The sequence below is a fragment of the Arvicanthis niloticus genome, chromosome 1, assembly GCF_011762505.2.
Source record: "Arvicanthis niloticus isolate mArvNil1 chromosome 1, mArvNil1.pat.X, whole genome shotgun sequence".
Classification (NCBI taxonomy): Eukaryota; Metazoa; Chordata; class Mammalia; order Rodentia; family Muridae; genus Arvicanthis; species Arvicanthis niloticus.
Genome location: NC_047658.1, coordinates 73,143,896 through 73,159,098, shown reverse-complemented (window position 1 = coordinate 73,159,098; position 15,203 = coordinate 73,143,896). Strand labels below are relative to the sequence as shown.

General features: G+C 40.8%; 3 protein-coding genes and 1 pseudogene across 3 annotated transcripts; all 4 read left to right on the top strand.

Annotated features, from left to right (window-relative positions):
* The first annotated feature begins 339 nt into the window (after positions 1-339).
* On the top strand, positions 340-1,881 carry Hbe1 (hemoglobin subunit epsilon 1). Its single transcript, XM_034505859.2, has 3 exons — positions 340-576; positions 707-929; positions 1,694-1,881. The coding sequence occupies exons 1-3, from the start codon at positions 485-487 to the stop codon at positions 1,820-1,822; spliced, it is 444 nt and encodes a 147-aa protein (XP_034361750.1). The 5' UTR covers positions 340-484; the 3' UTR covers positions 1,823-1,881.
* A 2,170-nt stretch (positions 1,882-4,051) lies between these two features.
* Positions 4,052-5,720, top strand: LOC117710628 (hemoglobin subunit beta-H0). The gene is made up of 3 exons (XM_034505667.2): positions 4,052-4,183; positions 4,523-4,745; positions 5,592-5,720. The coding sequence occupies exons 1-3, from the start codon at positions 4,092-4,094 to the stop codon at positions 5,718-5,720; spliced, it is 444 nt and encodes a 147-aa protein (XP_034361558.1). The 5' UTR covers positions 4,052-4,091.
* A 2,868-nt stretch (positions 5,721-8,588) lies between these two features.
* Positions 8,589-11,252, top strand: LOC117710862 (hemoglobin subunit beta-H1). The gene is made up of 3 exons (XM_034506137.2): positions 8,589-9,887; positions 10,008-10,230; positions 11,046-11,252. The coding sequence occupies exons 1-3, from the start codon at positions 9,796-9,798 to the stop codon at positions 11,172-11,174; spliced, it is 444 nt and encodes a 147-aa protein (XP_034362028.1). The 5' UTR covers positions 8,589-9,795; the 3' UTR covers positions 11,175-11,252.
* Positions 11,253-13,079: 1,827 nt separating this feature from the next.
* Positions 13,080-14,494, top strand: LOC117711351 (hemoglobin subunit epsilon-like; annotated as a pseudogene).
* Positions 14,495-15,203: the final 709 nt, after the last annotated feature.

Below are 15,203 nucleotides of genomic sequence, written 5' to 3'. Positions count from 1 at the left end.
ACAAACTCCTTTTTCTCGAATTTGTTCTTATTGTTGTAGCAATTCTTTGCCTAAATGGTAAAGTTATTTTGGACTGGCAACTTTTTTCTATAATGGGCTAAGCTTCTTTTTCTGTGCCTATGTTGGAAAATGTGATGAGAGAGATGAGGGTTGTACTGGACGTTTACATGGGGAGAGTAGAGAATGAAAAGAGAATAATCGAAACAAAAACACTTTTGTTGAAGGAGGAAACAAAAAAAGAAAAAATGTCTTCATATCTAATGTGTATTATCATAAACACAGTGTACAGTTTCTGCTGACCCTCCCATGACCTAGCTCCACCCATGAGGACCACGGGTCAGGCTGACCAATGGCTTCAAAGAGTAATGCAGAACAAAGGGTCAGAACATTGTCTGTGAAGCATAAAAGGCCACCACTTCTAGCAGCAGCATGTACTTGCTTCTGACACTCCTGTGATCACCAGCAACCTTCCAGACTTACCATCATGGTGAACTTTACTGCTGAAGAAAAGACCCTCATCAGTGGCCTATGGAGTAAGGTGAACGTTGAAGAAGTTGGTGGTGAAGCCTTGGGAAGGTAAGAATTGGCTATTGATGCATCTGGGAGAAGGGTGAATAGTCCCTTGAACAACAAGCTAGGAAAGTCAAGAAATTCTAAGAATTCTAAAAACAAGTGCTTTTTCTACTTGTTTTTCTCAACTTCACAGGCTTCTTGTTGTGTACCCATGGACCCAGAGATTCTTTGATAGCTTTGGGAACTTGTCTTCTGCCTCTGCCATAATGGGCAACCCGAGAGTCAAAGCCCATGGCAAGAAGGTGCTGACTGCTTTTGGAGAATCCATTAAGAACCTAGACAACCTCAAGTCTGCCTTGGCCAAGCTCAGTGAACTGCACTGTGACAAGCTACATGTGGATCCTGAGAACTTCAAAGTGAGTCTAGGGCAAGCCCATACATTTATTTTGGATTTGTCTTGGGGACAAAATTAGAAGCTGAGAATATGAGTGTGGGGGTGCTTACTTAGCGGTCAAAGCTCATTGGTTAAGGTAGAGTGATGGGGAATGGCTGTAAAAAAGCCAAAAATTTAAGTTTACAGGCATTTAGAAAATTTTGTCATGATAGAATTTTGTCAAACTTATTGTGGAAAGTAATGTGAAAGAACAGCAGATCTGTGCAAGAAGAAATGGAATTGGGAGAGGAAACATATCTTAACTTTCTGTGGGTCCTATTTCTGTGGGTCCTTGATTGATGTTGAAGAAAAGATTTGAGAGACAACTTAAAGTTGGAATTTCTCAATCAACATTTTAAAATTATATTACTTTACCAAGTTAATATCATGGCAAATGGAGGCCTGTTCCTACATTTGTGGAGTTTTAAAACTCCATCAAGAACATTTGCAGCACAGAAATTCTGTATTCACAGGTATTATACAACTGGAGAATAAGAAAAGTAACAAGACAGGCAAATAAATACGATGGGAATAGGTGTGAGAATTCAGGCAGGGCAGTGGGAAGTGGGAAGAGAGAGGTACAAGAGAGAAGTAGAACCTATGCTCACCAGAGATGGTTGAGGGAACTTTGATGCTGAATGTGTTAAAGAGAATAGGTTCAAAATATGTCTTTGTTTTTTATGCATATTATTTTTAGAATCTACGTTTAACACACCAAATCTCTTTCTTTTTTCTTTCTGTCAACAGCTCTTGGGTAATGTGCTGGTGATTGTTTTGGCTAGTCACTTTGGCAAGGAATTCACAGCTGAGGTGCAGGCTGCCTGGCAGAAGCTGGTGGCTGGGGTGGCCACTGCTCTGTCCCACAAGTACCACTGAGATCTCTACCTAGCTGTCCAGCAATCCTGTGTATCCCCTATGCCTTCTTTCTGCACATGAATACTGGACTGGTCTTTGAAAGCATAGAATGTTTAATAAAGATCATTCTTCCTGTTAATCAAAAACCCATTTTGTCTTGTCTGTTTTCTACTTTTATGCCAAAGAAACATATTTAATATGTTTGTGGAAGAGGGGAAGCACAGGCATTTCTCTGAAACCTACAGGGACTCAAGAGAAAAAGGTAGATGCCATGGAAGGCTTCTACAGGCCCAGGGAAAGAATTCTCAAAGAGAAAAAAGAAATTTAGTGGAGAAGGAATTGTGTATGGAACATATGAAAATTTACTGTAGAGGGTGAAGAAAAGGGATATCTTGACAAGGGATATCTTGCAGCAGACTGTTACACCCCATTACCATTAAGAAAAAACTTTCACAAGATTCAAGATCTAAGATGGAATTATTGTTTTAAATTATTCAACACATATTTTCTTCTAAAAAGCATCTATTGAACAACCAACTGGTGTGCTCTTCTCTGGGGAAGACTCTTGGTCCAGCTCTCAGCATCCCTTAGTTGCCTGTAACTCTTTGTGTATGGCTGAGGTCTCATGGGCTTTCCCCCACCCATTTTAGTAGATGTGTACCACAGCAAGCTTCCTGTTCTTTTGGCTCTTACAAGCTTTTACCCTTCTGAAGTGTTCCCTGAAACACTTCAGTGTTTTGTTAATGTAACCACCTGGGGCTGGGCTCTTCAACTGTGAAGCTTGAATGGTGGTGGATTTTTTTAGTGGTCTTCATCTGTTGCAAAGAGTGTTCTGCATGAGAGGAGAAGACTACAATTTACACACACACACACACACACACAAATTATATATATATATATATATATATAAAACATGTGTACATATGCATATATATTCAATTACAATGACAAAATGATATGATGTTAAAAGGGAGCAGGGAGGGTATATAAAAGGGTTTGGAGGGAGAAAAGAAAAAGATGTGTTGTAACTATATTATAGTTTCAAAAAAAAGTTTTAAAAATTTTATTGTTTTAAGTTTTATGAGTCTGTGTGTCTGACTGTATTTATGCTTGTGTATATGAAAGGACCAGAGCTATTGTTTCCCCCTAGACCTGGAGTCCAGGTGGTAATGTTGGTAGATCTGCATACATTACTACTACCTCACAAATGTCTTATGTTCAATATATATAGTAGATTTTCTCTCAGATTTTATTTTCTGTACTGACACACTACTATACAGAAAGATCAAAGAAATTGTTAGAGTTGTTACTAGAAAATCAAAACTAGGGATAATTTTTCTAATGTATAATTCTGTCCCAGCTGTGACAGTACATGTGTACTGAATGGAAATATCCCTGCCACTTTTGAGTTATTCCAAAAACTGAAAAACAGCAAAGACAGAGCCTTGTTGAAGCAAACTAACAGATCAGTCATTCAGTATTTTTAGTACATAATCTAACGTTGGCACAGAGAAGGCTAAACCTACACCCTGCTACACTTATCCAGTGGGAATCAACAATTCCTAGTGACTGCCTATACAGTGTATTTATATGGTGAAAAATGCCATTGTTACACACAGTAGATTTCTCTATGTAATCTATATTCTATAGAGTATATACAAGTATAATGGAGAAAAATACAGATACATGTTCTACTATACCACAGTAATCTATTCCTTCTCAGAAATTGCAATTGTAAGGAGAATTGCTTTCCCCGGGGCTGCTGGAAACTAGGAAGATCATGGCCTAAACCTGCTGAAAATATATCGGTTGAGTAAGAGACATATTTCTGTCACTTAAGTCCTGAGTTCCATGCCTAAAAAGAGCCTCAGACTCACTGAGACTTTCCCATGTTTGCCTACTCTTCAGCTTAAATGTATTAGTCCCTCTAAGTCTGAAAAAAAAAAAAAGGAAAGAATGTGAAAGATTCTTTCAAATCTCCTGTTGGGAGAAGGGACCAAAAAGAAGGAAAAAAAGAAATAAAGAGTAAATTCTGTGAAAACTGCAGCAGGAGGGTCTCCCTCCCCAAAGCAGGGGGCCTACCTGACACTATCTTAGTGGGAATGCTATCTAAACCTTACCCCACTGGACCCCACCCCTGTCTTGTCCAACCTCTCTTGACCAATAGCCTCAGAGTCCTGGGGAGGGGGAAGGGAGACAAGGTGAAGAATAAAAGGACAGACCTTCAGCCTCTTGAACACACTTGCTCCTGCACACCTGACATCATTTCCAAGCTTCTAGACCTCACACCATGGTTCACTTCACAGCTGAGGAGAAGGTGGCTATCACAAGCATCTGGGATAAAGTGGACTTGGAAAAAGTTGGAGGAGAAACCCTGGGAAGGTAAGGGCTGAGACCAGGACTGGGGAGGAATGGAGGGAAATTGTCCTTGTGCATGGAAGATATTTCTTCTAGGACAGTGGTGCCCAACTTTCCTAATGATGCATCTCTTTAAAACCGTTGTTCATTTAATGAGCCCAAACATAAACAATTATTTTAGTTGCTATTTCATAACTGTAATTTTATAGTGTTATGTAATTATCTGTTTTTTTTTGATGGTCTTAGGCGACCCCTCTGAAAGGGTCATTCTACCCTCAAAGGTGCCATGACCCCCACAGAGCTTGAGAAACACTGTTCTAGGGATTTGTGACACACTGTGACTTTTTAACTGTTATGTTTTAGGCTCCTGATTGTTTACCCATGGACTCAGAGATTCTTTGACAAATTTGGAAACCTCTCTTCAGCCCCGGCCATCATGGGAAACCCCCGGATCAGAGCCCATGGCAAGAAAGTGCTGACATCCCTAGGCTTGGCCGTTAAGAACATGGACAACCTCAAGGAGACCTTTGCTCATCTCAGTGAGCTGCACTGTGACAAGCTTCATGTGGATCCTGAAAACTTCAAGGTCAGTTCTGAGCATGCTCATGCTTTCTATTTAAATTTGACATAGGGAAAGGAATAAAAGTTAATACCTTGGTTTGTTATGGTGGGCCAGATCTCAAAATACAGAGGAATAGATCTCTTGTCAATTAATTGCTAGAAGCGTCTTCAATAAATTTGTAACTGTTCAGAAAAGTTTTTCAGACAGACCTTTGGTGTCTAGGTATGTAACTCAGTTGGTATGATGCTTCTCTGGGATTTATGAATCTTTAGACTATAGTACTACCCAAAAGACACAAAGGAGTTGGTGATAGAATCCTCCTCACTTTGTGTTTTATTTTAGAAGTTAGCACATACATGCAAGTAGACTAGCCCTTGAAATTGACATTTTGTTCTAGGGAAGGAGAAATACCTTATTTTTGTGGATCCTATGACACTCCAGGAGAGATGGCAGAGAAAGTTTGACAGATTTTTTTTCTCTTTGGTTTGATAAACTTCCTAAAAAATGTTACAATTCTAATGAGTAATATCATAAGTAGTACCTGTTTCCTTCATTATTGGAGACTTAAACTCCAATAAACATGTGGTTGCACTGAAATCCTGCATTTAGAGAAGCCAGGCTATTGGTGAATGAGAAAAGGGGCAAGGGACAAAAATGGCAGACTGAGGAAATGTAAGGAACAAGCAGAGAGGACCAATGGGGGCAAGAAGTTTCCTTGAGCAATGAGATTGAACCAACCTCCTCATTAGAGTGGATAGGTTCTGGGGAGTTCTCAAGGAAGGTAACTTACAAATACTATTTTTTCCTGTGAATTCTTTTCTGTATGTCCTTTTCTCATTTTTGTGTATTGTTTTGTGTTTTCTTTTACAGCTCCTGGGTAACATGCTGGTGATTGTTCTTTCTTCTTACTTTGGCAAGGAATTCACAGCTGAGGTGCAGGCTGCCTGGCAGAAGCTGGTGGCTGGGGTGGCCACTGCTCTGTCCCACAAGTACCACTGAGCCCCTTCCCTGATGTCCAGCATTCTGCATACCCCCTCAGCTCTGTTTTACACATGACCACTCTACTGGTCTTTGAAAGCAGAGCTTCTGTTTAATAAAGTCCATTTTCTTCAGTAATCCATGAGTCATGTTTTGTTGTGTCTGTTTCTTACTTTTGTGTTTAAAGAAAGAAGGATGACAGACAGATGGGTAGGGGAGAGACACAAGGATACCCGAGTTTCTTTGAAAACTGTGTCAGAAGTCAGGAGAGGAAGGTAGATGTTATAGAATTTTTCTAGGGTCCAGGAAAGATGAGAAGTTGAGGAGAATTCTCATGTAGGAAAGCAAAGGGTTAATTCCCTGGAGAAGAAATATTGTGGCAGTCACTGAAAGTTAGTATATAGGGTGAAGAAAAGCATGGCAAATGATCTCCTGCAGTCTGTGATATGTGTCATTTAATTAAGATAAAGCTTTAGACAGATCTAGTGTGCAACCTGAGATAATCACTTTAATGTATTAGGTTTTTTTATTTTAAAAAATAATTTACTTTTATTATGATTTTTTACTTTTTTGTTTTCTTTTTTCCCATTAATTAATTTATTCACTTTACATCTCCATTTTTACCCCCTCCCCCATTCCTTCTTAAACAGTCTCTTCCAACATCTCCCTCCCTTTCTCTTCTGAAAGGGTTGATCCCCCTCCTTAGGGTATCTCCCACCCCTGCCACCCCCCCAGCACATGAACTCTCTGCCTGGCTAGGTACATCCTTTCCCACTGAGAACAGGCAAGGCCTCTGACTTAGGGCAATGAATTCCACAGACAGTCAACAGTTTTAGAGACAGACAGGTGTACCCCCTCCAGTTCTTGGGGGGGGGCACATGAAGACTGAGCTACACACCTGCTATATATGTGCTGGAACCTAAGTGCAGCCTGTGTAAGCTCTTTGATTGGTGGCACAGTCTCCAAGATCCCCCTACAGTCCAGGTTAGTTGACTCTGTTGGTCTTTCTGTGGAGTTCCTATCCCCTTCCCTCAACTCTTATGTAAGAGTCCCCAAGCTGTTTTCAATGTTTGTCTCTGGGTTTCTGCAATTGTTTCAAGGAGGGGAATGGGGGCGAGGGGTTCAGGATTAGGTGTGGGGAAAGACAGGAGAGAGGGTGTGAGGGGCATTACTAGGATGTGCCAGAGACCTGGGTTGGTGGGAGGGTGCCCAGGAGTCCATGGGGGATGATCTTAGCTGAGACTCATAGCAGTGAAGGTATGGAACCTGAAGAGGCCACCTTCTGTAGCCAGGCTGGACACCAGTGGAGGGATAAGGGCATCAACCCATCCACAAAACTTTTGACCTCAAATTTGTCCTGTTTATAAGAAATGCAGGGACAAGGAAGGAGCAGGAATTGAGGGAATGGTCAACCAATAACAGGCCCAACTTAAGACTCATCCCATGGGCAAGCACTAATCCTTGACCCTATACTTAAGAGTTGCTTGCAGACAGGAGCCTAGCATCACTGTCCTCTTAGAAGCTCTATTCAGCAGCTGACTAAAAAATGACTTATTTCTTTTAATCAAGTGTCTCTGTGTCTATCTGTGTTTGGGTTTGTGCATGTCAGTACAGGAGTCTCTGGATGTCAGGTTCCACTAAAATTGGAGTTACAGATGGTTGTGAGCTATGGATGCTGAGAACTGAACTCAGGTCCTCTGATGGAAATATTTGCTCTTAAACACTGAGTCATCTTCTCTTCCACTCTAAATGAACATTCTCCAGCAGATACTTTATCAGGTGTCCTCTGGGACCCATGTAAGAAAAGGGACAAATTAATAGAAAGCAGGGAGTATTTAAGAAAAGGTTTCAATGAAACCTCCACTGCAGGCTTGTTTTGTGAAGGCATTCCTTGTCTCAGGAAAAATGAAAGCTAAGAGATGCAACTGCAGATTCTGGATTAACATGACATGGGGAATATGGATGGTTTATTGATAGACATGAACTAATTAATAAAACCTTGTAGAAAATTGTCCCTAGAGTCTGCTGAAGAGCAACTGAAGCTTGCTCATTAAGATATTTGGAAGCTTAAACTCAGGACTTCTAAGTATCCTCCAAAATTAAACCATGGGCATAGAAGCTAAAGGAATATGTATGTACATATTTGCTATCTCACAAATAACTTCCTTTTAAAAAGTCATGGCTCTAGAATGTACCAGAGACCTGGGAAGTGAAAGTGAGGACTCAAAGGGAGTGACCTTAGATGAAATGCCCTACAGTGGGGGGAGAGAACTTGTAGAATCTACCTCCAGCAGAAAGACAGGGCATCAAGTGGAGGGATGAGGTTGCCATCCCACAGTAAAAAAACTCTGACTTAGAATTGTTCTTGTCTAAAAAAGCTGCAGGGACAAAAATGGAGAAGAGACTGAGGGAAAGGCGGTCCAGTAACAGGCCCAAATTGGGATCCAGCTCAAGGGGAGGCTTTAAAGCCTGACACAATTACTGATGCTATGGTGTGCTTACAAACAGGAGTCTATCATGATTGCCCTCTGAGAGAGGTCCAACAAGCAGCTGAAAGCCTCAGATGCACCCAACCAATGAACAGAAGTTGGAGACCCTTGTGGTTCAATTAGGGAAAAGCTGGCTGGAATAAGCTGAGAGGGAGGGCAACCCCATAGGAAAACCAGCAGTCTCAACTATCTAGACCCCTGAGATCTCTCAGATACTGAACCACCAACCAGACAGCATACAACAGCTGATATGAGACCCCCAACACATATACAGCAGAAGACTTCCTGGTCTGATCTCAGTGAGAGAAGATGCACCTAACTCTGGAGAGTTGAGGTTCCACAGGGTGCAGTAATCTGGTTGGGTGTGGGGGGCATCCTCTTGGAGAAGGGAAAGGAAGTATGGGATGAGGAACTGTCAGAGGGCAGGGCAGGAGGGGGATAATGACTGAACTATTAAAAAAAAGATTAAATTATCAGTAAAATAAAAGAAAGAAAAAAAAAGGAAGAAAGACCATAGCGGGTTCTTGCTGACACTGTGTGTTCTTTACCAGCACACAAATAAAAATCTCTATTCACCACTATGGAAAAAAAAAGTTCTAAAACCTTAAAAGGTGTCAGTAGAAAGTCACTGTTAGGGATAAACTTCATAATGTCTAATTCTGTCCTAGCTGCAATAGTGCAGGTAGATCTTACTGCATGGAAGCATCCCCTGTCCCTTCAGAGTTAGGTTACAAACACACGAAAAGTGAAAACAGCCTGGTTGAAGAAACCTGAAAGATTGGTCATTCAGCATTCTCAATATTTAATCACTCATGAGCACAGAGAAGGCTAAACACTCTTTTCACCAGGCAGCTACACATATCCTGGGGGAGGGGCTGCCAATTGCATGGCGACAACAGAGGGTGGAAAATGGTATCATGTACACAGAGTAGATTGCTCTATTTTAATGTATGATGGAGGTCAAGGTGGAGACATGCTGTACTTCAATACAGTAATTTTTACTCAGAAACTGAAATGTCTTAGGAATTGCTTTCCTGGGGCTGTGGAAACTACAAAGATTATGGCCAAAACCTATAGAAAATGCATTCAATGGTTTGGACGCCACTTCTTTGTCATTAGTGGCTTGTGAGTAACAGGTATATTTCTGTCACGTAGGTCCTCAACTCCATTCCTAAAATGAGCCTCAGACTCGCTGGGGTTTTTCCATATTTATCTGTCCTTTAACTTTAACCTACTCATACATGTAAATCTGAAACAAAAAGGAAAGAATGTGAAAGACACTCTTGCAAATCTTTTGTTGGCAGGAGGGGATAAACTGAAAGGAAGGAAGGAAGAGTAAATTCTGTGAAAACTGCAGCAGGAGGGTCTCCCTCCCCAAAGCAGGGGGCCTACCCGACACTATCTTAGTGGGAATGCTATCTAAACCTTACCCCACTGGACCCCACCCCTGTCTTGTCCAACCTCTCTTGACCAATAGCCTCAGAGTCCTGGGGAGGGGGAAGGGAGACAAGGCCCAGGGTGAAGAATAAAAGGACAGAACTTTAGCCTCTTGAACACACTTGCTCCTGCACACCTGACATCATCTCCAAGCTTCTAGACCTCACACCATGGTTCACTTCACAGCTGAGGAGAAGGTGGCTATCACAAGCATCTGGGATAAAGTGGACTTGGAAAAAATTGGAGGAGAAACCCTGGGAAGGTAAGGGCTGAGACCAGGACTGGGGAGGAATGGAGGGAAATTTTGCATGGCAAAAATTTTCAGGCTTCCTACAGGGGTTTGTGACACACACTTTTTAACTGCTAATGCCCTGTGTCTTAGGCTCCTGATTGTTTACCCATGGACTCAGAGATTCTTTGACAAATTTGGAAACCTCTCTTCAGCCCCGGCCATTATGGGAAACCCCCGGATCAGAGCCCATGGCAAGAAAGTGCTGACATCCCTAGGCTTGGCAGTTAAGAACATGGACAACCTCAAGGAGACCTTTGCTCATCTCAGTGAGCTGCACTGTGACAAGCTTCATGTGGATCCTGAAAACTTCAAGGTCAGTTCTGAGCATGCTCATGTGTTCATTATAAATTTTACTAGGGACAATACTAAGAGTTGAGATTGTGATTGGTAAGGCTTTGACAGATGTTAGAGTGCATGTGTCCAGAACCCGTGTCAGTAAACATGTGGTAGAAGTCTTAATTAATATTTAGCTGTGCAAATATTGTGGACAACATGGATTTGGGTGTGTATTAGACTGTATTACCAGCATGCCTGAGGCCTTGGGTTTGATTCTTAGCATTAGAAACAAAGGGTTGAAATACTGGATTTTTTTTTTTAAGGATTGTGTTTTTAGAAATTAGTACATCTATGCAATAAGAAACTGAATTTGAATTTAATATCTTGTCATTAGAAAGTAAAAATACTTTATTTAATTGGGTTGATCTTAATGATCAATCCTTTATGGAAGATCTGATGGAAAATCAAAATATAGATTTTTTTCTTATCATTTTGACAAACTTTTATATTCTCACTGAACATTGGCATAATTTGAGACTTCTTTCCCATTGGTTGGACATTCAATTCTACTGAGTATCTTATATTGCAATCATGTGTTGATTTAGATTTGCCCACTGATGAATGAGGCAGGAAGCAAGGATGGCAGGAAGTAAAATAGGGCAGGATGAGGAAAGGTACAGATGTAGCCAGTTGAGTGGTGACTGGGTACAAGAGGAGTCATGACATTCAGTTGTCAAGTGTATCACAGGTGAAGTGGTAGGTATTAAGGGATTGGAATCCTCAAGGAATGTAATTTTTACATGCCATGGTTTGAACCCCTACCTATCACTCCTATGTGCCATTTTGTTACAGCTCCTGGGCAACATGCTGGTGATTGTGCTTTCTGCTCATTTTGGCACGGAATTCACCCCAGAGGTTCAGGCTGCCTGGCAGAAGCTGGTGACCGGTGTGGCCAATGCTTTGTCCCACAAGTACCACTAAACCCCCATTCCAGTAGACCCGGCAATCCTGTGTGTCTCTTATATCCTCTTTGAGCCTATGAGGACTGGATTAGTCATTGAGAGCACAAATTTTGTTTAATAAAATTTATCTTTAATAAGCTAACATTGAATTTTTTGGTTTTATTTATTTGTTTGTTTGTTTTTACTTTTATGTTGAAGAAATATGTTGATGGGCTTATCGGTGGGAAAAGGCAAAAGAAGAAACCAGAAAGCTTCTGTAGATAATCACTAGAGGGAAGGATTTATTATGGAAATGGATAAGGGTCAAGAAGGATGAAAAGATGAGGAAGTCTTCTCCAGGAACAGATGAAAGGGTCTGTTCAGTATAAGATAGGGTACAAAGTATTTACTGTACAAGGTAAAAACTGGGGTTGCAGGTACCTGGAGGGTAAGAAGACTAGTGAGGTGTGGTATTTTTTTTAAGTTTCATTTTATGCATATGAGTGTTTTGCCTGCATGTTTGTGTGTGTACTACCTGTGTGTGGTGCTCATGCCAGCCACAATAGAGAATTACATCTCCTGGACCTTGAGATACAGTCAATAGTGAGCTGCCATGTGGGTACTGGGAACTGAAGTCCAGTCCTTTGAAAGAGCTAATAACCACTGAGCCCCCTCTCTAGCCCAAGACCTGCTGGAGATTTTTGAGAGAATACTTTAATGTATCTAAAATATGAACTAAACACATTATTTTTGATTAGTTATGTTTTTGAAAGAGCTATCTTACACCTTGTGAGACTGAGACATTAAAGTGAAGGGGGGAATTGAATGAAAGTTGGTAACATCCCTGAAAATGTTAGAGGGTTACTGTAGCTACACTTTCTTTAGGTACATGGAAAGGTTATTCCACCGGCACAGTGAGGAATAAAGGCTACGTGTGTTCCAGATCTTGTAATGGGGTGTAACATGAGCTTACATGAAATGAGCTTACATTTAGGAGGAGTGATAAATTTGGGGATCATTTGTGAACAAGGAAGATTTCATGTAAGTGAAGACTACCTGATTATAAGAAGGCTTAGAGTCTTTAACTACTGAAAGGTACATTGGTATTTTGAATAAAGTCTACTCAATAGATAAAACAGTGAAACAAGGGAAAAATATGACAAAGTTCAGAGGTTACAGGTCCCTGAGTATAAAAACATGACCAAGACTATGTGGCATCCAATCCGTGAAGGATGGCAAAGATAGAAGGGGTCACTGTGAAGAATACATGGTGTCCAATTTACTAGGGAGAATGAGTAGAAAGATGAAAGAGATGTCTGATATAATTGCACTTTGGTTAACATAGCCAGAGGAGGCCACAAAGTGACCTGAGACGCTCATCTCAATGAATTTGCTTGAGAGAGTATAGGGTTTTCAGGGAGGTATGACCTTCTTGTCCTGAGTCAATCTTACTCAACAGAAATATTCTATGCTTCTTCATAAATGTTTTAAAAGTAAATAAATAAGGAAAGGGGACACCTAAAGATATTATATGCAGAATAAAACTGGCTGTACTCAATATTAAGATTAGTATTTGAAAACTTTAGACAATCTAGTATGTGACCATCCCATATATACATAATTAAAATTGACAAATACTTCCTAGCAAATTTGCTCTTGCTGGGACAAAATACAAGAAAGAAAGACAGTTCTCCAAGAGCTTCAGGAGTGGGATCTCCTTGAGGGGGCCTATTTGGCACTGTCTTCATGAGAATGCTATCTAAAGCTTACCCTACTGCATCCCACCCTGGCTTGCCCGGGCTCCTTTAACGGATGACTTTACAACATTTGGAATGGGGGAAGGGCAAGAAGTCCAGGATTGAAGAATAGAAAGACAAGCCTTGCAGCAGCTGATCAGACTTGCTTGTAATTACCTTAAACTTTCTTCAAGCTCTTGACAGATACAATGAATCATTTCATCTGTGAAGAGAAGGCAGCCATCAAGAGCATCTGAGAAAAGGTGAATGTGGCAGATGATGGAGCAGCAGCCCTGGCAAGGTAAGATGTGGAGATCAGGAGAGCAGTAAAGAAGAAAGGAAACTTGCTGGCAGAAATCTAGGTCTCTACTCAGTAGACACGATGTGTTCTGATCTTCATGTCTAATCTCTACCTCATAGGCTCTTGATTGTCTACCCATGGACTCAGAGGTTCTTTGAAAACTTTGGAGACCTCTCTTGTCCCTCAGCCATTGTGAACAACCCCAAAGTCAAAGCCCATGGCAAGAAAGTGCTGGGTGCCTTTGCAGTCACTGTTAAGAACACAGACAACCTCAAGGAGGCCTTTGCTCATCTGAGTGAGCTGCAGCATGACAAGCTTCATGTGGACCCTGAGAACTTCAAGGTCAGTCGAAACTATGTGCATGCATGATCTGTGCATTTGACTAGGGCACCATAGTGGAAGGTAAAACTATGATTATAATGCCAGTTAAAATTTCAAAATATATTGTTCCAGATATAGTGCCAACAAATGCCTTGTAGTTCAAATTAATTTGTAGCTACTCAAAAAACCTTATGTGAATAGAATTAGGGCTTTTTTGGGAATTACCTCTATTGGTAGAGTGCATTAGTAGCCTGAATGAGGCCTGAGGTATTATTAACCACCAGGGAAGTGAAGAAAATAAGTTTGAGTTTGTTTGCTATGTAGTCTGAGTTTAGATATCAGCAGATATATATGAAAAGAAATGAGATTTTAAACAGATCTATTGTTGCAGAGAAAGAGAGATATGCTACTTATGTATATATTACTAATTAATATATTGATAAAATCGGAGGGAATCCCAAAAAGCATATCTTTTTTAGTCTGTTTGACAAACGTCTAAATATTAACATCCCCTTCCAGTTGATCGTTTTCAGAAGTTGAGGCGTCTTCATGTGTTGTTGACTTTCCTTCTTTAATCACATTGCTGCACTAAAAATCCTCATGTTACAGCAATTAGACCATTAATGAACAAGCAAGGGAACAAAAAAGACAAGCAAGAATGGCAGAATAAGGAAAGGCAGGAACCCAGGCAAGAAATGTTAAATCAAAGATAAGCCGACTCACAATAATTCAGTTGCGTGAAGTCTGTAGTAGACATCTAGGTAGCCAGGTGGAGAATTAGTCATCAATGATATAGCCTTAAAATATTCTTTCCCAAGAAATATTTTTCACAACTCTACTTATCATTTTCCTATTTTGTCTATCATTTAACAGCTCCTGGGTAACATGATCATTATTGTTCTGTCTATTCGCTTTGGAGATGCGTTCACCCCCATGATGCAAGCTTCCTGGCAGAAGATGGTGAATAATGTGGCCAATGTTCTGACCCACAAACACCACTGAACATTCTTCCCAGGAAATTGGCATTTCTGTGTACCAAATCCCTGCTTTGTCTACATGAGGTCTTCACTGAAACTTTAGCTTATGATCTTCTGCTTAATAAATTTCATTCTCCTGAGCAACCAACACTAGTTTTCTTTGTCTGCTTTTTAATTGATGTTAAAGCAAAAGAAATGGATGGGTTCATGACTGAGGAAAGACGCAGTATGAAATAAGAGCTTTTCTGTACCTTGTGTAGGGACTACAAGAATAATTCTCTCTTCTCTCACACACCCTACCACAGTTTTCTTTCCCCACAACCACTACCACCTTTCCTCTTCCTCAGATCTGTTCTTCCTCCATTTCCATTCAGAAAACAGCAGGTCTTCCAAGGATATCCACTGAACCTGGCCTAAGAATTTACAGTAAGATGAGGCACAAATCTTCACATCAAGGTTGGGCCAGACAACACAGTAAAATAAAAGGTGTCCCAAAAGCAGGCAAAAAAATCAGCGAGATCCCTGACTCCAAATGCTAGGAATCCCATAAGAACATCACTCTATTAACTGTAACACATATGCAGAGGACCTAGTGTAGACCCATATGATTCTGGGATTCACTCTCTGTGGGTCCATATGAGCCCTGCTTAGTTGATTTTGTGGGCCAGTGTTTTGTTTTTCTGGTTTCCTTGACCCCTGTAACTACCTATACCTATGACTACTAAGAATCCTTC